Below are 23,183 nucleotides of genomic sequence, written 5' to 3'. Positions count from 1 at the left end.
TTTCTAATGTTTTAGGACAAAGAACCGTTACATTCATTTATCTTCTGCATATACATGAGTGGAAGATAGAGAGAGGGTGAGAGTGTATGTGTGCTATTGAACGTTGAATGGGGGAGAGTGTTAGTTAAAATAACATAGGATGGAAGATGAATGACTGGCGTAGCCTATAAAAAAGAGCCAGCAGAGAAAGGATAGATAAATAAAGGCAATTTGACAATTGTTGAATTTATTGAAGCACATTCTGCACCAACATCGGCATATAAGAGAGAGAGAGAGAGAGAGAGAGTAAGAGTAGTTTATATCATAATAGCAGGGTTGCCAGATTCACAAATTTTTCTGAATTTTGCCAATTTTTAGCTTGCAAAATAGCAAACTGCCGATTATCCGATTTTTACTCTAAAGCTGCCGAGTTTTAAAGGAGGTATTTTTATTTTGGGCAGATTAAGTTAGAATATAGGCTATATCTTGATATCAACCAATCTTTAGATTTTATATCTCCAGTTTACAAAGACCAAATAAAAGAAGCACAAAACAAATTAATGCATGGGCAGCACGTCGACAAATATATGTAGCTGCAATATGCTCATATAAAAAGCTATTCTATGGCTATCAAAGATTGTCTGGCTAACAATTTTAACCAAACAAAAGAAGCACACAACAAATGAATGCATGGACAGCACGTCGACAAATATATGCAGCTGCAATATGCTCATATGAAAAACTATTTTATGGCTATCAATGATTGTCTGGCTAACAATTTTTGGCTTTGTGTGTGTTGTTGATGTCTTTTTGAAGAGATGTTGGCTGTTGATTTTTAATTTTTTTCTTACTGCGCATAAGAAAGAATTGACTAATAATAAGATTCAACGTTTCATTTGAAGGGCATGTTTTCACCATTGCACTGCTCACATATTAGTGAGTTGATGGAAGCATGTAATCTTTTGGTGGCATAGCAATCTGATGAGCCTTCTTGCAAAGAACGAAATCACAGTCATTAGAGCCCGCCCCCCCAAAAATTAAACACACCCAATAGCTGAGACTCGCTGAAGGGTTTTTGAAGGGTTAAAAGACCATTGGTCTAAGCTGGATGAATACAACAACAAAATTTTATTTCTATAGAAATTCTTGTCAAAATTTTATTTCTATTTTGTGGGGATATAGTTGACCTTTTTATAGTTATGAAGCTTGATGTATAGTATCGGCTATAGGTCATGGGGAAAATATATATTTTTTCGCTGTTTTTTGTCTTATTTTATTTCCAATATTTCGGACGACGTCGTTCGACGTTTTCGAGGATTTTAAAATATGGAGTTGCGTTTAACGTGATGCTGTTGTATTCATCGAAGTTGGCAGCAGACGGTGAGGTGAATACAACAGCATAACGTTAAAGGCAACTCCATATTTTAAAATTCCCGAAAATGGTTTGACGACGTCGTCCGAAATATTGGAAACAAGACAAAAAAACAGTCGAAAACTTTGTTTTCCCCATGACCTATAGCCGATACTATACATCAAGTTTCATAAATATAAAAAGGTCAACTAAATAAGGATACCAAAGTCGTGTCCTACTCCCAAATCCCATTAATTTGAGCTCCATATTGCCATGATCGGTAAATATGAACCGTTTGGAGGGTGTTTTGGGGCTAGGACGGCCATCGGCTCTTTGTCTTAAAAAAATATATATCAAATTCGTCTTTACTGCCAATTACCTTTTGTTTGAGCTCCATATTGTCATAATCGGAAATTAAATTAAGATTAGGGGGTAATTTAGAGCGTATGTCCAAACGCTTGACTCCAAATTTTGATATCAGATTCGTTTTCTATTCTCAAATACCTTTCATTTCGAAACCCATATAGTAATAATGGGTCCACTACACTATTCAACGTATTTTTAGGATAAAAAGCGCCACATAGGCTTAAAAGCAAATTCATATTCGTAATCTACTCCAAAATGCCTTTCATTTGAGTCCCATAATCGGCTAATAAGCCTATTTAGGGGTGGGGCGACCTCCCATTACTTGGACCTAATTTGTGCCGTATTCGAAATCTACTGCCAAATACTTTTTATTTGAGTGCCATATTAATATGATTTTGATTTCCCCCCCTTCCGATATCAAAAAGAAATAAAGCCAATGTTTCCTTCCAGACCAACCAACACAATCTGTGAAAATTTCAAGGTGCCAGCTTTACGCGTTCCACCGCTAATTTTGACAGACGGAGCGACGGACGGACATGGATGGATCGATTCAGAATGTCGAAATCAATATTTGGAGGCGTTGGAAACGGACTTGATTAGTATACCACCATCCTATGGTCTTAAGAGATCTTTTACCTATCATGCTCTTATGCTGGCATTTATTCTTTAAGAGGGAAATAGAGAGAGAGAGATAGAAAGAGAGAGAGAGAGAAAGAGAGAGAGACTAAGGTGTCAACATTCAAAGAATATGCATATGTGCTCTCCCATTCATATTTACCGCATAATGCAGTAGAAAGCAATGGCTTGGGTTTAAGTAAGAGAAAGTTAAAGAGGGGTTTGACATAAAGAGCAAATTTGACAATTATGCAGAAATTTCTTCAAATCATACAACAAATAATGCCAATAATTTGCTGAAAGGCACAACATAATTCATTTGATTAGTCTATAACACTGCATAAGGCCTACGTGAGCATAAACAGGTAGCACAAGTGTTGCCCATATTTTGCTTTTCTTTCCTGGAAAACGTTTTGGGCATCAAGTAACCTTAGTTTATGTGGCTAAGCAAAGGTGTAGCTTTGTTCAAATACTTTTAAGGAATAAATGCCTTAACAGCTTTGATGAATTGTAACTCTCATGTTGTTACCCTTACTTCACACAACTTTAATGGCCATTAGAAATTGTTTGAAAAATATTTATAGAAATATGGAAAAGAAAAAAAAACAAAAAACCAACAACATCACTAAAAGAGATTTCTTTGTTAAGTGCCTTAAGTGTTCATAACTGTATGTATGTGGTAATTTACTCAATGACTCAATGGTTATATGGGTGTTTTTTTTCTTCTTAGGTTTCAAAAGAAATTGAAAGTAATATTCGCTGACATTTGTTGACTTGAAAGTCATTTCGTGCTTGCCGGTCAAAGATGAGATAAACTTTTGTTTGTTGTTTCTTTAATTTATTATTATTTAATGATTTGTTTTCAAAAAAGAAAAAAGGGAAAAAAGAAGTCTGAAGAAACAACTTGTTTCCCTGAGTATTATTGGAGGGGTAACTTATATCTGAAGCTTACAACAATGAAAACAAATCTATGTTTAGATGTTTTCCGGAAAATGATTTCGTAACCACAAGTATTTCTTTAAATTAAGAAAAAAAGTTCCACAATGTTATTATTTCAGTGTGATGCAACAGAGAAGAGGTCATTGTTAAACGTTTGTTTCTTAAATCTTTTGTTTCCAATAATAACAAAATTGAGAAATTTCGACAAAATTTTCCATAGAAAATAAATTTTGACAAAATTTTCTATAGAAATAAAATTTTGAAAAAATTTTCCATAGAAAAAAAAATTTTGAAAAAATTTTCCATAGAAATAAAATTTTTATAAAATTTTTTATAAAAATAAAATTTTGACAAAATTTTCTATAAAAAAAAAATTTTGACAAAATTTTCTATCAAAATAAAATTTTGACAAAATTTTCTATAAAAATACAATTTTGACAAAATTTTCTATAAAAATACAAATTTGACAAATTTTTCTATAAAAATAAAATTTTGACAAAATTTTTTATAAAAATAAAATAAAAACAAAATTTTGTGTAAACATAAAATTTTGACAAAATTTTTTATAGAAATAAAATTTTGACAAAATTTTATATAGAAATTAAATTTTGACAAAATTTTATATAGAAATTAAATTTTGACAAAATTTTATATAGAAATTAAATTTTGACAAAATTTTCTATAGAAATAAAATTTTGACAAAATTTTCTATAGAAATAAAATTTTGACAAAATTTTCTATAAAAATAAAATTTTGACAAAATTTTCTATAAAAATAAAATTTTGACAAAATTTTCTATAAAAATAAAATTTTGACAAAATTTTCTATAAAAAAAAAATTTTGACAAAATTTTCTATAAAAATAAAATTTTGACAAAATTTTCTATAGAAATAAAATTTTCTATAAAAATAAAATTTTGACAAAATTTTCTATAAAAATAACATTTTGACAAAATTTTCTATAGAAATAAAATTTTGACAAAATTTTCTATAAAAATAAAATTTTGACAAAATTTTCTATAAAAATAAAATTTTGACAAAATTTTCTATAAAAATAAAATTTTGACAAAATTTTCCATAAAAATAAAATTTTGACAAAATTTTCCATAGAAATAACATTTTGACAAAATTTTCTATAGAAATAAAAATTTGACAAAATTTTCTATAGAAATAAAATTTTGACAAAATTTTCTATAAAAATAAAATTTTGACAAAATTTTATATAGAAATTAAATTTTGACAAAATTTTCTATAGAAATAAAATTTTGACAAAATTTTCTATAGAAATAAAATTTTGACAAAATTTTCTATAGAAATAAAATTTTGACAAAATTTTCTATAGAAATAAAATTTTGACAAAATTTTCTATAGAAATAAAATTTTGACAAAATTTTCTATAGAAATAAAATTTTGACAAAATTTTCTATAGAAATAAAATTTTGACAAAATTTTCTATAGAAATAAAATTTTGACAAAATTTTCTATAGAAATAAAATTTTGACAAAATTTTTTATAGAAATAAAAATTTCTTTGAAAATAAAATATTGAGAACATTTGTGTTTTGGTATCACATCCAACAACTGTGCCAAGTAAGGTCTACATCGGTTGATAACCTGTTATAGCTGCCATATAAACCGACCTTGGGTCTAGGCTTCTAGAGCTTCTCGAGGCCGCAATTCTTATTCGATTTGGCTGAAATTTTGCACGAAATTATTACTCGATTTGCCGGAAATTTTGGAGATGGTTTTATATATGGCTGCTGTTTTTCTAATTGAAAATGTCTTTCAAAGAACTTGACAAATGCGATCCATGGTGGAGGGTATATAAGATTCGACCCGGCCGAACTTAGCACGCTTTTATTTGTTTTTATTAATATAAAATTTTGAGAAATCTATTTATCTATCTATTTTTTTTATCTATATATAAAAATGAAAGAGCAACAGCTATATAATTTTTTGATACCTCAAGGGGGGTGGTACTTTTAAAATAAGGGGAGGGTTCCCCTTATTTTAAAAGTACCACCCAAAAATAAAAGTGGAAGGATCGGGTTAATATGGGACTCAAATGAAAGGTTATCGGGAGTAGAATTCAAATTTGATATCAAAATTTGGGGTCGCCTCTTATTGATATCAAATAAAGAACGACCCTGACCCCAAAACCCTTTCAAATCGGCATATTGGACGATGATGACAATATGGGACTCGTATGAAAGGTATTCGGGAGTAGATTACGAATATGGTCAGGAAGGAGGAACAGGCTATATAATTTGTTGATATTGGAAGGGGGCGGACCCTCTCCCGTTACACTAAAAATACCACCCAAAATCATGTTTGACCGATAGGGACAATATGGGTATTAAATGAAAGGTATTGGAGAGTAGAAAACGATGGGTCCAAAGTTGGGTCCAAGGTACTCGGGGGCCACTCCAACCACAAAAGTTCCCCAAAAAGACATAATGGGCGTACATATCAATATGGGACTCAAATGAAAGGTATTCGGAAAAAGATTACAAATATGACATAAAAAATGAGGTCCAAATAATTGGGGGTCGCCCCACCCCCAAGATCCCCCCCAAAAGGGAAATTTGACCATAGCTAGATCAGACTCAAATGAAAGGTATTTGGGAGCAGATTACAAATGTGACATTAAATTTTGTGTCAAAGGAACTATGTGGCGCTCTACTTCCTAAAATCGACTTCAATAGGTTATTTGACCCTATAAAACAATGGCGTATTAAGTGATGGATATAATTGAGTGGAGTGCGTCATTCAAATTTTTGCTCAAGTGGCAGATGGGGATGACAATATGAGCCTAAATTAAAGATATAAGATTGTGGACTGTGAATCTGATATCTTTATCCTGCTCATATATACAACGGACCAGCTCTCCACAAAACAATCGATCAATCACAATGATCTAACAGGACACTGTTAGGACGTTCAGCGTGATAGTAGGAGTTGCAAACATTACCGTTAAGGTTGCAACCATTTTCAGCTTATCGATAGATGCACAAGACCAAATGCTGCTGGGCAACACTTTTTTGTTCAGAAGTTTTACATGGTTTAATAGTATGAACTATCACCACCGCACAAAAAACGCATTTATTGTCCGATTTCGCCGATATTTGGAACCGTGACTTGCGAGGCCACCGTAGCGCAGAGGTTAGCATGCCCGCCTATGACGCTGAACGCTTGGGTTCGAATCCTGGCGAGACCATCAGAAAAACATTTTCAGCGGTAGTTTTCCCCTCCTAATGCTGGCGACATTTGTGAGGTACTATGCCATGTAAAACTTCTCTCCCAAGAGGTATCGCACTGCGGCACGCCGTTCGGACTCGGCTATAAAAAGGAGGCCTCTTATCATTGAGCTTAAACTTGAATCGGACTGCACTCATTGATATGTGAGAAGTTTGCCCCTGTTCCTTAGTGGAATGTTCATGGGCAAAATTTGCAAATTTTTGTATGAATCTGATATCCACTTTTGGGTAAAGGCTTTGGCTACACCAATCCACCACCAAAACCAAGAGAGTTAAGTAGATCGAATACCCAAACTTTAATGGGCAGATTCTCCCCTTACCCTGTTTTCAAAAGCGCCAGATCTCGGAGATGGATGGGGCGATTTACGCGAAATTTAGTACGTTTATAATAACTCAAAAACAGAAATTTGGTATACTTATTTAAGGTGGGATGTCTAGGTGGTGGCCACCCCACCTCCAAAGTCCGCCAAATGGAAATTTAAACCAATAATGGCAATATTAGGCTTAAATGAAAGGTATTTGAGATTAGAGCACGAATCTGATACATAGAGCCCCTCACCCACAAAAACATCCCCATACCAGACATATTCACCGACCATATATGGCTCAAATGAAAGAATTTTGGGAGCACCAATATAATATCCACATTGGGGCGAAATATCTGAAAGGCCATACCAGCACCCACAAAGATAAATAAGATAGTGAAAGAAGGCACAGCGGAGCGAGCCCTGTCCAGCTAGTTTTCTATAACAAAAAAATTTTGATAAATTTTTCTATAAAATTAAAATTTTGAAAAGTTTCACCTTTTTACTTAAATGTTGTCAAAAATTTCTATAAAAATCAAATTTTGTTTAAATCAAATCATTTTTGACCAAATTTTTTATAAATTAAAATTTTGTACGGAATAAAATTTTGCCAAAATTTTCTGTAGTAACAAAATTCTGACAAAATTCCTAATTTTTTTGTTAAATTAAATCCGTTATACTCTCTTATCTTAAGACACTTGACCTTTATTGTATGCATTTTTCCTATGCTCAAAGAAAGGCAGAGAGTGCACATGCGCCACTTTACACTAACAATTGGAGAGAGTGTGAGAGAGCAATGTAGAGAAATGTTACACTAACCATAAACTCTTAGCAAAAGATGGTCAATTTACCACAAGTGGTAGACCATTGAAAGAAATCAGTTGACTTTGGGGAGCCGGGCATTAAAGACATGGTTAAGCGGCAAGTACTTTAAGCGGAATCAACGAAACACACAAAAAAAGAGAAGACACGTGAAAAAAGAAAGTGAATGAATATCAATACACAAGTGGACAAACCCACATAATTCTCAGTAATTCCAAAAACAACAAAAAGAAGAAATATAGAGAAAAACAACGAATTTTAAGTGAAATATTTAACTTTGTGGCATTGGGTGGCATTGAAGTTTGCAATAGGCAGCAAACACTTGGTGTTACAGCAAATAAAATTTATTAAGTAAGTGTGAAAAGCAGAAAAAGTTACTCAAGAAAAAAAAAATATTGCAAAGAAAAAGAGCAAAAAACCCAAAAAGAAAGAAACATATGAAGCGTGAAAAGAAAAGAAATGGAGAGGCAACAAGTAGCAGCGGGCAAACAAAAGCATCTAAACAATGGAAATAAAGCAAAAAAAAAAAAGAAGTTGGCGTAATCTTTAAATTCAATGTTTTCAAAGTGAATGGGCATTAAAAGAACTTGGTTTTTTTAGTTCTGTGTTTTTTTTTTTTCAAAAAAAAATTAATAAAAAAACCTTAAATATGGAGAAACTTGGTGAAGCAAAAAAGTGTTTTAAAATACTCGCAATCAAAATTCATAAGATATGTAAAAAAAAAACATTAACAAAAACACCGGCGAAATAAAGATGCAAATTTTTAATTGATTTTATACAACTGATTTTAATAACAGTTTTATGACACTTTTTCCAAAATCATTTTTTTTAGATTTTTAAACTTTGCTCAAGCTGCAAAAAAGAGAAATCTTTTTGTTATTATTGTCGAAATTCTTTTCGTTGAGAAACATTTGTCATCATTTTGTTTGCGGCGGCGCGCCGCAACTTTCTTGCTAAGTAAACATTTTGTGTCGCTTTGCATTCAACTGTGAAATATGATCATTTAAATGTTGCTGGGTTGGGGGGGTAGTTGTCTTCTTTTAGGCTGGCGTGTGCCAGCTAAACTTTGACGCCCTCTTGCGTTTAAGGTTTTTCGTATTATAATTTGACGTGAAGATGGTCACATAGCTTCGCTATGACAGTCATGGCAACACCTTGCGGCTTTTGTTAGTGATTTACTTTTATTTTTCGCTTTTTTTGGATGAAAAAAAAAAAAAATAAACAAAATGTGTGCTACTTAACGGTAATTCAATGAAAGTTTCTTGTCAATGATATGTAAATTTATGACGAGGGCAGTTAAAGAAGTCATAACAATGGGCAGTTGAATGAAAAGAATGAATGAAAGAAAATTTCCATATGGATGAAAATGTTTACATACATTTGTAAAGAATTGATATATAATATCAAATATTAAAAAAATACAAGTTTGGGCTAAATTTTAGAATTTTTGCAAAATTTTCCTAAACATTAAATTCAAGTGCTCAACAAAAAGAGTTTGGCAATGTTGATGTACTTGTTGTTCTCAGCATTGATGATTAATTTGTATTGGAATAGCGGAAAGTAAGGTTTCTACTCTCTTGCTGCGCTAAGGCGAGTTAGAGGACTTATTGAGCCCTGCTTCAAAACAAAAGCATACTCTACACCGCACAATAGTCCTTGGGTATGTGGGGCACCTTAATCGATTTGGCAAAGGTGCTGATGAAGTTGCATGGCGTAACAGAAATCATGATACACTAGCCAGTCAAAGTGTTTTGAATAATAACACACACTAGCTGAAGTGTTATAAGTTCCTATGCAATGCTATTATTTGAATAGAAAGCATTGAATATGATCTCGAGTTGGAAGATGCTTGAAAAATCATAAAATTTATTATTAAAGAATATTTTGTTAAAATTTTATTTTTAGAGATTTTTTTTAATTTTATTTTTATGGAAAATACTGTCAAAATTTTATTCTTATAGAAAGTTTTGTCAAAATTAAATTTATTTTAAAAAATATTATCAAAATTATATTTTTACCACCACATTCAGGTGCGTGCTAAAAAGGCTCACAGATGTTAATCACTATGTAGACGGGCCTTATGCTCGAAATGGGGCTTTAATCTGAGGAGAGTCCACTGACTCTAAAAGAGCGTGATTAGATCAATACTTACTTACGCCTCAGTAGTTTGGTTGACTGCTATGGAGTAAAAGTGCAACATAAGGACCATACAACAGGTTCAGAGAAAATGTTGTCTTGGCATAGGCGGAACGATGCAGGCCACTCCTACTAGGGCAATGAAGACCAATATAGATTTCTGACCCATAGACATACAGATTTAGTGTGAGGCAGCCATTGCGGCTATGAGACATAAGGCGGTATAATCGAGGCGACGATAGGAAACCTGGAAGGAAGGGAAGAGGTTTCCGATCGGATACCTGAGACGACACTTGAGGTTGAGTGCGAGGCACAGCTGCCAGCGGCACAGTCTTGGATTGACGGAACCCTAGTATTGCCATCTGGAGGATCACGTTACACGGATGGATCAAAGATAGAGGAGAAATTGGGCCTACAATGAGAACCCAGGGACTAAGATCTGACTTTTATTGCCTGACCATAATACGGTCCTGCAGGCGGAGATCCGGGCGATCATGGAACGCGTGAGGTAGTGTACGTCGAGTATGAACATATTTGTGAAGTGTAAAATGACCAATGGCCATAGGGGCGATAACAACCGGGACGGTAAGGTCACGAACAGTCTTGCAGTGTAAGAAGGAGATTAACGCCATAACGGAGTAAGGAGGAATGAAAGGGCATACGGTTTGGCAGTGAAGGCCAGAGGGCCGCCGGAGACCGAGTTAAGGGCGTGGTCGACGAATGCGTAGAACAGCGAAACGGTCGGCAGGACGGCGAAAATCCTATGGGGAGATCCAGAAGACGAGGCTATTACTAAAAGAAAGTAAGAAGGAAGTGAGGGTAGATCTCGGCATCATTCCGAGACACATAAGACTACGAACTCAGTTATGTAAAATCGGCGCGGCAAGTGATAGCATATGTAGGGCATGCGGTGATGATGATGAGACGTTGGTGCATTTCTTATGTCAAGAGGTTCAAGAAGTCAAGATCCAAGATCGGTACAATCCCAAACGATCTACACAAATCAGATGAAAAAAAGGATGGCTTGCTTGTACGTAACAGACGCACTGAAGACGACACCATCTGATTCACTGAATCTAATGCTACATCTAATGCCTCTGGACATTGTGGCCAGACAAATTGCTGCAACTACTACCGTGACTTTAAGGGAGTTTTCTCTTTGTTTATGGCTACGGCCACTGTGTTATCCTCGATACAATATCCGACGCTCCAGGCAGTGTGGATGACACCCAACCTGAGCCGCTTTTTGATAGTAAGTACTGTACCACTAATCCTGAAAGAACCAATTGCAACTACGATATCCCTGGTAATAGAAGTTACATAGACTTCTACAGGGTGGCTGATGAAAGCCGCTACCAAAAAAAAATGTAATAACTTTTTTTCTATTTAATAATAATAATTTAATAATTAATTTAATTAATTAATTAATTAATTTAATTAATAATAATTTAATAATTAATTTAATAATTTAATTTAACATGAATAAAAGAAAAATGTATTCCATACACCGAAAAAAAAATGTAGCAATATTCATCATTGTAGCAATATTCATCAGCCACCCTGTATATAGATGGTCCAAACTAGACGACTAGGTGGGCTTTGGAGCCTAAAGATCTAGAACTGGTCATATCGAAAAAGATATAATGTCATGACGACGATTGGCAAAAAATATCTTCTCCAATCCCTGGAGAACGTATTTCTGAACACAAAAAAGCCGCCCTCGACTGTCGCAGATCACTCAACGAGATGCCTACACAGTTCAAAATTTAGCTGTTCTGGGAAATGTAAAGCGGACGAGCTTGCGAGACTGGGAACTTCTCTACACATTCCAGGGATACTGGAATCTCTGGGTATGCCTCTAGCGACATGTAAGCTAAGTCTTCAAGACCAGGCCCGAAGGACAACGAATGATATATGGTGACAAAGAGGGGGCTGTGAGCATTCCAAAACTATGTGGCCTAATCTAGACTTGAAGAGTTCTACCGCTTTGCTGTCATTGGCTAGAACAGACGTTTCAGTCATTGTGTCCGTTATGACAGATCACTGTTTAGTAGGAAAACATGCTGACAGACTGAAGAATGCCAGCAACGACTTTTGCTGAAGCTGTGAGGACATTGAAGAAGAGGAGACTATAGAACACCTTCGGTATGTGTGTCCCGCACTAGCAGTCAGATGAAGTTTCACTTTAGGTTCTCATTTCTTCGCTCTTCGGTTCATCTTCATTTTTCTGTTCCTGTGGTATCACAATGGACGAAAAAGTCTAAGTGAGTCTGATGGCAGACTGCCACTTAAATTTGGCCTAACCTAAGAATGCAAAAAAATTTCGAAAGAATCACATTATCATTCTCCAAGGTCTGGTGTTTTTGAAAATTAGGGTAATGAGAAATGCTTTTTAGGGGAGGGATGACACCTCAGACTTTTCGATTCAAATATGGATATAAAATTCATGCTCCTCTCCCAAATCCCTTAATTTGAGCCCCATATTGTCAGGGTCGGTAAATATGAACCGTTTGGTGGGTGTATTGGGGCTGGGGGTGTATTGAGGTTGTATTGGGACGTTTGGAGGGTGTAGTGGGGCGGCCACCGGCACTTTGCCCTAAAAAAAGACATCAAATTCGTTCATTACTTCCAATTTCGGTTTTTCGATTTGAGCTTCATATTGTCATAATCGAAAATGAAGGGCGTCACCAAAATCGGTCCACTTTTAATTTGGGTGTTATTTTTGTGGTAAGGGGGTGTGTCTGCCCCCATCCGATATCAAAAAATTATATTGCCTATGTTTTCTTCCAGACCAAGCCACACAATCAGTGATTATTTTAAGAAATCGGCTTAACCGCTTTTTTTAATCCACGGAACAAACAAACAAACCAAGTCCCATATAGCCATGACTGGTTTATATGCCCATTTGGGGCGTACTTGAATCTGATTTTGTATGCCAGATTCGTAATCTACTCCCGAATAGCATTCATTTGACCCCCATATTGATATGAACGTTCAATTTGTCTGGTCGGAGGAGTTTTGGGGTTAGGGCGATTCCTTGGAAACTTGGACCCATTTTTAATACCATATTCGTCCCGATTGGTCCACTTTTGCCTTTGGGTGGTGTTGTTGAGATAATTATACAGCCTATGTTTCCTTCCGGACCAAGCTACACAATCTGTGAAAATTCCAAGGCACGGAACAAACAAACAAACCGACCAACAAACAAACAAAAATTGATTTTTTATATATAAGTAGAAGATTTTGAAAAATTGTATGAACATTTTATTTTTTTTTTTTTAATTCTAGGTATTTTTTTATGTATTGTGTTTAAAAAGTTTGTTCGAAATTTTATTTCTAAAGAAAACAAAATTTGTATTTTTAAATAAAATTTTTATTTCAAAATTAAGTTTTCTTATAAAAATAAAATTTTGTTTGTCTAACTTCACAGACTTTACTATGTTTCCCACCTTCTCTTCATTGAGATCACAAAAACAATGAATAAAACCCGTATTCAACACTCCATATTACTGCCATAAGCATTTCCCCCATCATCAAATTACAATTAAAATTAATTTTCATGCCTCTTTCCGGCAATACCTTGAACTTGACTTTTTGTACACTCAAAGCCATTGGCGTGCCGCATTAAATTTATCTAAAGTTGAATATCATTTTGTTGGGATTTTCTCAGCAATTATCTTTTGTTTGTGTCTTTAAAGGCTGATTGTTGGTTGTGTTGTATGAGTGAGTGTCTCATAAGTGTCAAACATGTGGTATTTTCCAACAAAACCCGTCTAGGTTTGTCTTCACAGACAGTTTTTCCACATTTTTCGCTGTTCAGGCCATGTTTGCATTGGAATTTACCCAACGAATTTTCTGGTAGCAAATCAAACAACCGCAATGTAATGACAAACATTTAACTTGCTTTTTTTATAACAGTTAATTTTTAACATTACAACATTGTGGTATAGTAACTGGTTTGGGTATAGTTTTCCTGGAAGTGCCTATTTTTTTTAAAGATGGTTAGTGGAAAACGTAGCATAACGTATAACGAAGAACTGTAAAAAATTAAAAATAAACTTAAACAAATTTTGAGATTCGATAAAAATTAAATTTTTTCAAAATTTTTATTTAAAAAAAATTAATGAAATAAAATTTTCACAAAATTTTTAATGAAATAAAATTTTCTAGAAAAATGTTTTTTTTAAAAAATTAAAAAAAAAAATTTTTTAAAAATAAAATTTTGACAAAAATTTCTATTAAAATAAAATTTTGACAAAATACAAAATAAAAATAAAAATAAAACTGTAGGGAAAAAATTGTAAAATATCTTTAAAAAATTTTGAAAAATTTTTCCTTGGATTTTTTTTTTCAAAATTTTGACAAAAATTTTCTTTAAGAATTCAATTCGGAAAAAGTTCTATAAGAATAAAATAAATTTTCTGCAAGAACAAAATTTTGACAAAATTTTCTTTCATTCATCCGAACACCGATGTGTCCCTGGCCAACACAACGTTACACAGTGGGCCAAACGGCCAAAAAATTTGAAATAAGTCTACAACTTTTGATCTGTTGATCTTAGCGTTTCAAACTAAACATTTGTAGAGGAGAACATAAGCTTTCAGGAAAGTACTGCCATATCTTTAATACAGGGTAAGATACAGGGTGTCAAAGTTGACCAATTTTGACTTCTCCAACTTTCTGGGGGCCATAACTTTTGATCAACTGAATCGATTTGCATGATTTACTCTAAAGAAAGAGCTTGACGAGATCTAAAACAAGTAAGAGCGTGCTAAGTTCGGCCGGGCCGAATCTTATATACCCTCCACCATGGATCGCATTTGTTGAGTTCTATGCGCAATATATCTTTTTAGGCAAACATAGAATATTGAATAAGAACTGTTATGCTATTGGAGCTATATCAAGTTATAGTCCGATTCGGACCATAAATGAATGCTGAACATTGTAGAAGTCATAGTGTAATATTTCAGTTCATTCGGATAAGAATTGGGCGTTGTAGGGGCTCAAAAAGCAAAATCGGGACATCGGTTTGTAAGGGAGCTGTATCAAGCTATTGATCGATTCAAATGATTTGAGAGAAGCCGTTGTACAAAATTTCTGCCAAATCGGATGACAATTGCGCCCTCTAGAGGCTCAAGAAGTCATGATCCTAGATCAGTTTATATGGCAGCTATATCAGGTAATGTACCGATTTGATCCATACTTTGCACAGTTATTGGAAGTCATAACAAAACATCTCATGCAAAATTTCAGCCAAATCGGATGAGAGTTGCGTGCTCTATTGGCTCAAGAAGTCAAGATCCAAGATCCATTTATATCACCGCTATACCAGATTAAACCCCGAAGTAGGATAAGTTGGACTGTTTAAATTCACATTAATTATGCATGGAGAGTTAATTACTTCTTAATTACTTCTTTATTACTTCTTAATTACTTCTTTAATGGGGTCAAATCATGTTGTTATAAAACTGTCATTGATATGGAAATTATGTAGCCCTTTTTTGTTAGGGGATCCTCATTGTACATTGATATCTATGCTATGTCACCCTTTCTTGTTGTGGGATCCTCATTATGTTGTTATAAAACTGTCATTGATATGGAAATTATGTAGCCCTTTTTTGTTAGGGGATCCCCATTGTATATTGATCTCTATGCTATGTCACCCTTTCTTGTTGTGGGATCCTCATTATGTTGTTATAAAACTGTCATTGATATGGAAATAATGTAGCCCTTTTTTGTTAGGGATCCTCATTATGTTGTTATAAAACTGTCATTGATATGGAAATTATGTAGCCCTTTTTGGTTAGGGGATCCTCATTGTACATTGATCTCTATGCTATGTCACCCTTTCTTGTTGTGGGATCCTCATTATGTTGTTATAAAACTGTCATTGATATGGAAACTATGTAGCTCTTTTTTGTAAGGGGAATGGGGGATTCGCACTTGTGCAAGCTGCTTTTTCGATTAGGAATTTGGGATCCTACATTTTTAGTTCTGGGTGTTATTTTTAATTAGGGATGGTGTTGATTTAACTGATAAGTGGGATTGAAACTATTTGGTTCGTCAATTATTGAGTTATAAAAATTCATTGAATGTGACCCTCACTGTATGCTATGAATGCTGTGGGTCTTGCTCATTTCTTGTGTGTTGTAAAAATGTAAACTGCGGTAAGGCAGCAAAAAGGGAATGTTTGGTTTGGTTATTATCTAATAATTGTTTTCATGGGTGCCTTAGTTGGGGATTAATGTTGACTTTTTTTCCACTTAAATTGTGACCGTCACTGCATGTTATGAATGCTGTGGCACTTGCGCATTTCTTGTGTGTGTGTGTGTTGTAAAGTGTGTAGGATATGTTTATTAAGGGGTTGATGGTCGTTTTCTAACTCTGAGTTTTTAATTTTTTTGGTCTCTATATGTTGCCAGTGAGTGGTATCCATAAAAGCTTCATTGTGTTGTGAAATGCGACTAGGTAGTAAGGAATATTATCTGTGTGATTTCTAATAAAAACACGAAAGAATTCGAAAGAATTGTCGTTTTTGGAGTGGAGATCAGTCACCCAGAAAAAGTCACAGTTTGATGCGGTTTATGGGCTGATGGCATTATTGGACAGTACTTCTTCAAAGATTATGCGAATCGTAACGTAATTGTGAATGATTAGCGCTATCGTGAGATGATATCCAAATTTTGTTTGCCCAGAATGCAAGAGCTTGACTTCATTGCCATGTGGTTTCAACAAGACGGTTTCACATGTCACCCAGCACGCGTAATAATGGACATATTGAGAGGCGAGTTCGGTGAACATATTATTTCACGTTCAGGACGGGCCGGCTATTTTAAAGCTCACGTCCATACAGACAAGCCCGCTTCAATTGACGCATTGGAAGACAACATTGAAGCATTTATTCGTGAGATACCGGCCGAAATGTTAGAAAGAGTATGCCAAAATTGGACTAAAGGGATGGACCATTTTAGGCGCAGTCACGGTCAACATTTGCATGAAATAATCTTCAAACATTAAACTATATGGGCCATGTTATCGATTCAAATAAAGATTTCATGAATTTTTCTTAATTTTATGTGTTTTTTTTTGTTTTTGAAAACTTTCCTATAGCTCCTAAAAAATCACCCTTTGTATATAGATGTAACATAATTTAATTATAATTACATCAGTTTAAACATGTGAACAAAAAATTGTTCAACAATGTGAGGCCTCACAAAGTCAACAAATCATAAGTGACGATGAGGAATGTATTCCTGAGACTGATGACGAGCAAAATGATGCAAATTCTATCCACGAAATATTTCCATGGAGATTGTTCCCAAACCATTTCGACCCAAACAGCCAGCCTATACCTGGATCGGTCGAAGACGATATGTTGCGGAAATCGGAAGAGGAGAAAGAGACCGCATTGGACCAAGAGTTAAGGAAAGTTGAAGCGGACTGGAATACAGAAATGGATCCAGTTATTTTTAGTATTTTAGAAAAGTTTTTATAAATTTCCTGTAAAAGTATATAGAATTATAAATGAAATTTAAGAGAAATTTATATATTGGGTTGCCCAAAAAGTAATTGCCGATTTTTCATATAGTCGGCGTTGACAAATTTTTTCACAGCTTGTGACTCTGTAATTGCATTCTTTCTTCTGTCGGTTATCAGCTGTTACTTTTAGCTTGCTTTAGAAAAAAAGTTTAAAAAAAGTATATTTGATTAAAGTTCATTCTAAGTTTTATTAAAAATGCATTTACTTTATTTTAAAAAATCCGCAATTACTTTTTGGGCAACCCAATATAACTAGCTGACCCGGGCCCGCTCCGCTGCTCCCTCTTTTACTTTATATGAAGCAAAAGTTTCCTTGGTATGATTATTTTCGACAATTAAAGAGCTTTTAGTGAAATACCATATGATCTTTATTGGTTTACGAATTTAAGTTTAGATGTATGGTGTACTCCATTATTAAAATACTTTATTTCAACCCGATATTCCGACGATATCTGATTAAGGGGGGGTTTTCGGGGGTTAGGTGGTCCCCCAGACACTTGGCCCTGCAAAAATATCAGAATCGTGCTCACCTTTCAAATACCATTTTTTTAAACCCCATATTGCAATTGGTTTAGGGGAGTTTAAACGATGAGGCGTCCCTCAAACACATGGCCCCAAAATTGGTTCTTAAATTCGTTTTCTAATCTCAAATACCTTTCATTTGAGCCACATATTGGCATGGTTGAAAAATGTTTACCCTTTAGGGGGTATTTTGGAGAAGGGGTCATCCCTAAAATACATGGCCCTACATTTGAATATCAAATTCGTATTCTACTCCCAAATACCTTTATTTGAGCCCTATATTGCGATGGTCAGTACAAAAATTGCTGTTTGTGGGGTTTTTTGGGAAAGGGGTATCCCCAAGAAAATTGGTCCCGAAAGTGGATATCAATTTTTGCTTTACTCCCCCAATACCTTTTATTTAAGCTCCACATTGACATGGCCAGTAAATATGTCCGATTTTGGGATGTTTTGGGGATTGGTGTGGTCCCTCAAACCCTAAGCCCGGAAAATATATCTGCAACGTGCTCTATTCTCATATAACTATATGTCATTTATTGGAACCCTATAATACCATTGACCTCAAAATTGGATATCAAATTCGTTTTCTAATCTCATTTAAACTCCTTATTGCAAAAGTCAGCAAATAAGTCCAGTTTGGGGCATTGGCCCCAAAAACTATAAATATTTAGTTCCATTTTCTTTAAGACCCAAATTGTCTTGGTGAGGAAATGGGTGGAGTGGTCCCATAGACATTTTTCCCGAAAATTGATATCAGATTCGTGCTTTACTCCCCAAAGACCTTTCATTTGAGCCCCATATTGCTATGGTCGTAAATTAATCCCCTTTGTGGGATGTTTTTTGGTGAGAGGCGGCCCCCCAAACACTTGGTCCCATATTTGAATATCAGATTCGAATTCTAGACTCAAATACCTTTAATTTAAGCCCCAATATTCCCATGGTCAGTAAATAAATCCTGTTTGGGGGTGTTTTGGGGAAGGGGTGGATCCCCCGAAACGTGGTCCCACATTTGAATATTAGATTAGTATTCTACTCGCAAATACCTTTCATTTGAGTCCCATAATGCCATGGTCGGTAAATATTTCCGTTGGAGTGGTCTCCCTAACACATGGTCCGACAATTGGATATTTGATTTCTTATCCTAAATACCTTTCATTTGAGTCCCATATTGTCGTGATTGGTCTAAATATATGTTTAGTAGGTTTTAGGAATCGCTTAAATCGCGCCACCCATCTCCGAGATGTGGCGTTTCAGAAAATTAGAGTAAGGGGGAGGGTCCGTCCCCCCTTCAGATATCAAAAAATGTATTACCCTATTTTCACCACGGGATCATTATGCACCATCTGTGAACATTTCAAGAAAATCGGTTCAGCCGTTTCTGAGTCTATAAGGAACACACAAACAAACATGTCCATGTTAATTTGTGTACAAACTACAGGGCACAGTTTTCATCCGATCGTCTTAAAATTTTGTACAGGCATGTCTTTCGGCCCAGAGACGAAGTCTATTGAAATTGGAAAAATTGGTGCAGATCCGGATATAGCTCCCATATATATGTTCGTCCGATTTGGAGTAATAATGCAATAAAATGGTCATTTGTCAACCGATTCTCTCGAAATTTGGGAGGAAGGATTTTTTTACGACTGTCGACATTACTGGTGAATGGAATGATGGAAATCGGTTCAGATTTAGATATAGGTCTCATATATACATATCGCCCGATTTTCACTCCTAGAGCCACTCCAAGCGCATTTATTGACCAATCTTGCCAAAATATTGCACAACGCTTTCCTCAATGACTACCACAATATACATAGAGTTTGGTCAAAATCGGTTCAGATTTAAATATAGCTCCCATATATATGTTCCTCCGATTTGCAGTAATATTGCAATAAAATGGTCTTTTGTTTACCGATTTTCTCAAAATTCGGCAGGAGGGATTTTCTCTTGACTCTCAATATTAATACTGGTGTATTTCATGGAAATCGATTCAGATTTGGATATAGCTCTCATATATATATATATATCGCCCGATTTTAACTTCTAGAGTCACTGCAAACGCATTTATTGTTACAACTTGCCCAAATTTCGCAAAACGCTTTCCTCGACGACTGCCACAGTTTCTGAGGAGTTTGCTCGAAATCGGTTCAGATTAGATATAGCTCTCATATATATGTACGTCCGATTTTGAGAAATATTGCAAAAAAGTGATCATTTGTGTTCCGATTCTGTCGGATCCTGTTGCAGGAAGGATTTTCTTACAACTTTCGATACTGCTGGTGCATTTGAAAGAAATAGGCACAGATTCAGATATAGCTGTCATATATGTATATCGCCAGATTTTCATCCACTACAAACGCATTGCTTGACAAATCTTGCCAAAATTTTGCACAGCGCTTTCCTCGACGACTACTACATCATTTGAGAAGTTTGCTCGAAAACAGTTCAGAATTAGATATAGCTCCCATATACCAGATTTTGGGTACTTTGCCATAATGTTGTCATTTGTCTACAGTAGTTTTACAGTTTTAACATATTTGCTCGCCGAGGTCCATCAAAATTGGTTCATAATTGGATATAGGTCCCACATTGTACTTATTAGTGTAGGTGTAGGGTATTATACAGTCGGCACCGCCCGACTTTTGCCCCTCCTTACTGGTTATATATAAGATAAAACAAAACAAAAAAAATTAAAAACTATGGGGTTTTTTTTATTTTTGGAAGGGCGGGAGTTTTACGTAGTTTGGGGTTGATTTTGGTTTGTTTTTTTCACCTTAGAGATTTTATTGGTCAGCCACAAACATGTTAGAAGGTATTTAGATTGTATTGATAAACTAGTCGTGATACTTATGTTCATTGATGTTGTAAAGGTGTTGGAATGCTAAGGAGTTTGGATAGAAAAATAAAAGGTTTAAAAAAATTCGAAGAACTCTTATCTAGTAGAAATGTAAGAGAAATGGATTCCAATTTTGAAATTTAACCAAAAATATTCGATTTTAATTCCATCTAACTCGCCATTGAACAAACATAGAATTGTTTTTATTCCGCCGAAGTACCCCCATTCGAATTGAATTTTTTTCCTTCAAAATATAAACATTTTAAAAAAATTCCAAGTGAATTTCTACCGCGCCAAAGTACCATCGTTTAATTTTTTTTTTTGTGATTTTTGCCTAATTTCCAAAGTGCGTTTATTTAAATACGCCAGACAAAAATTCGGTGCAGTGGTAAACAAAGCGAAAAAAAAAAAAACAACCAAAAGAAAACATTTTAAATATAATAACAAAAATGGCTTCATACACTTGCGAAATTTGCCACGAAAATTTCGTATCCGTTTTGAATTTAAAAATTTGCGTTAAAGAAGCACATAGTCAGTGTATTATGTGTGTCGTTGTGCAACTAAGTGGGCATGCGCTTAATTTTCACATGCTAGTCGCGCACAATAAAGAAAAAGATAAATATGGTGGTGGAAAATCCAAACTAAAGTTAGTGCGGAAATAACAAAACGGTGGAAAATCCAAAGAAAATATGCAGAAAGAAGAAAAACAATGGAAACAAGCACAGGCCCAACACCATTTTGTTAATATGCATTCAACGTCTGACGCTTCTCAACATCATCAACAACAGCAACATCATCATCAACAACATCATCAACAACAACAACATCATCATCAACAACATCATCAACAACATCATCAACAACAACATCATCATCAAAAACATCATCATCAAAAACATCAACAACAACAACTGTTCTTGAACTTGTATTGTCTGAACTTGTTCAAGACAAACAACAACAACATCATCATCAAAAACATCAACAACAACAACTGTTCTTGAACTTGTTCAAGAACAGTTGTTGTTGTTGATGATGATGTTGATGTTGATGTTGTTGATGATGATGTTGTTGTTGTTTGTCTTGAACAAGTTCAGACAATACAAGTTCAAGAACAGTTGTTGTTGTTGATGTTTTTGATGATGATGTTTTTGATGATGATGTTGTTGTTGATGATGTTGTTGATGATGTTGTTGATGATGATGTTGTTGTTGTTGATGATGTTGTTGATGATGATGTTGCTGTTGTTGATGATGTTGAGAAGCGTCAGACGTTGAATGCATATTAACAAAATGGTGTTGGGCCTGTGCTTGTTTCCATTGTTTTTCTTCTTTCTGCATATTTTCTTTGGATTTTCCACCGTTTTGTTATTTCCGCACTAACTTTAGTTTGGATTTTCCACCACCATATTTATCTTTTTCTTTATTGTGCGCGACTAGCATGTGAAAATTAAGCGCATGCCCACTTAGTTGCACAACGACACACATAATACACTGACTATGTGCTTCTTTAACGCAAATTTTTAAATTCAAAACGGATACGAAATTTTCGTGGCAAATTTCGCAAGTGTATGAAGCCATTTTTGTTATTATATTTAAAATGTTTTCTTTTGGTTGTTTTTTTTTTTTTCGCTTTGTTTACCACTGCACCGAATTTTTGTCTGGCGTATTTAAATAAACGCACTTTGGAAATTAGGCAAAAATCACAAAAAAAAAAATTAAACGATGGTACTTTGGCGCGGTAGAAATTCACTTGGAATTTTTTTAAAATGTTTATATTTTGAAGGAAAAAAATTCAATTCGAATGGGGGTACTTCGGCGGAATAAAAACAATTCTATGTTTGTTCAATGGCGAGTTAGATGGAATTAAAATCGAATATTTTTGGTTAAATTTCAAAATTGGAATCCATTTCTCTTACATTTCTACTAGATAAGAGTTCTTCGAATTTTTTTAAACCTTTTATTTTTCTATCCAAACTCCTTAGCATTCCAACACCTTTACAACATCAATGAACATAAGTATCACGACTAGTTTATCAATACAATCTAAATACCTTCTAACATGTTTGTGGCTGACCAATAAAATCTCTAAGGTGAAAAAAACAAACCAAAATCAACCCCAAACTACGTAAAACTCCCGCCCTTCCAAAAATAAAAAAAACCCCATAGTTTTTAATTTTTTTTGTTTTGTTTTATCTTATATATAACCAGTAAGGAGGGGCAAAAGTCGGGCGGTGCCGACTGTATAATACCCTACACCTACACTAATAAGTACAATGTGGGACCTATATCCAATTATGAACCAATTTTGATGGACCTCGGCGAGCAAATATGTTAAAACTGTAAAACTACTGTAGACAAATGACAACATTATGGCAAAGTACCCAAAATCTGGTATATGGGAGCTATATCTAATTCTGAACTGTTTTCGAGCAAACTTCTCAAATGATGTAGTAGTCGTCGAGGAAAGCGCTGTGCAAAATTTTGGCAAGATTTGTCAAGCAATGCGTTTGTAGTGGATG

The 23,183-nt window shown here is 34.7% G+C and overlaps 2 protein-coding genes across 3 annotated transcripts in view; one reads left to right on the top strand and one right to left on the bottom strand.

The window, feature by feature from the left end:
* LOC106085769 (flotillin-2) overlaps positions 1–23,183 on the bottom strand; it is a 163,582-nt gene that overhangs the window by 65,006 nt on the left and 75,393 nt on the right. The gene's annotated exons all lie outside the window — the stretch shown is intronic.
* The window catches only part of LOC106085767 (glucose dehydrogenase [FAD, quinone]), a 34,600-nt gene continuing 21,733 nt past the window's right edge, over positions 10,317–23,183 (top strand). Inside the window, exon 1 of the mRNA XM_059366336.1 lies at positions 10,317–10,353. Coding sequence (XP_059222319.1) covers positions 10,317–10,353 — 37 coding nt within the window. The remainder of the gene's footprint in view (positions 10,354–23,183) is intronic.

The sequence above is a fragment of the Stomoxys calcitrans genome, chromosome 4, assembly GCF_963082655.1.
Source record: "Stomoxys calcitrans chromosome 4, idStoCalc2.1, whole genome shotgun sequence".
NCBI lineage: Eukaryota > Metazoa > Arthropoda > Insecta > Diptera > Muscidae > Stomoxys > Stomoxys calcitrans.
This window is presented reverse-complemented; position numbering and strand designations above follow the sequence as displayed.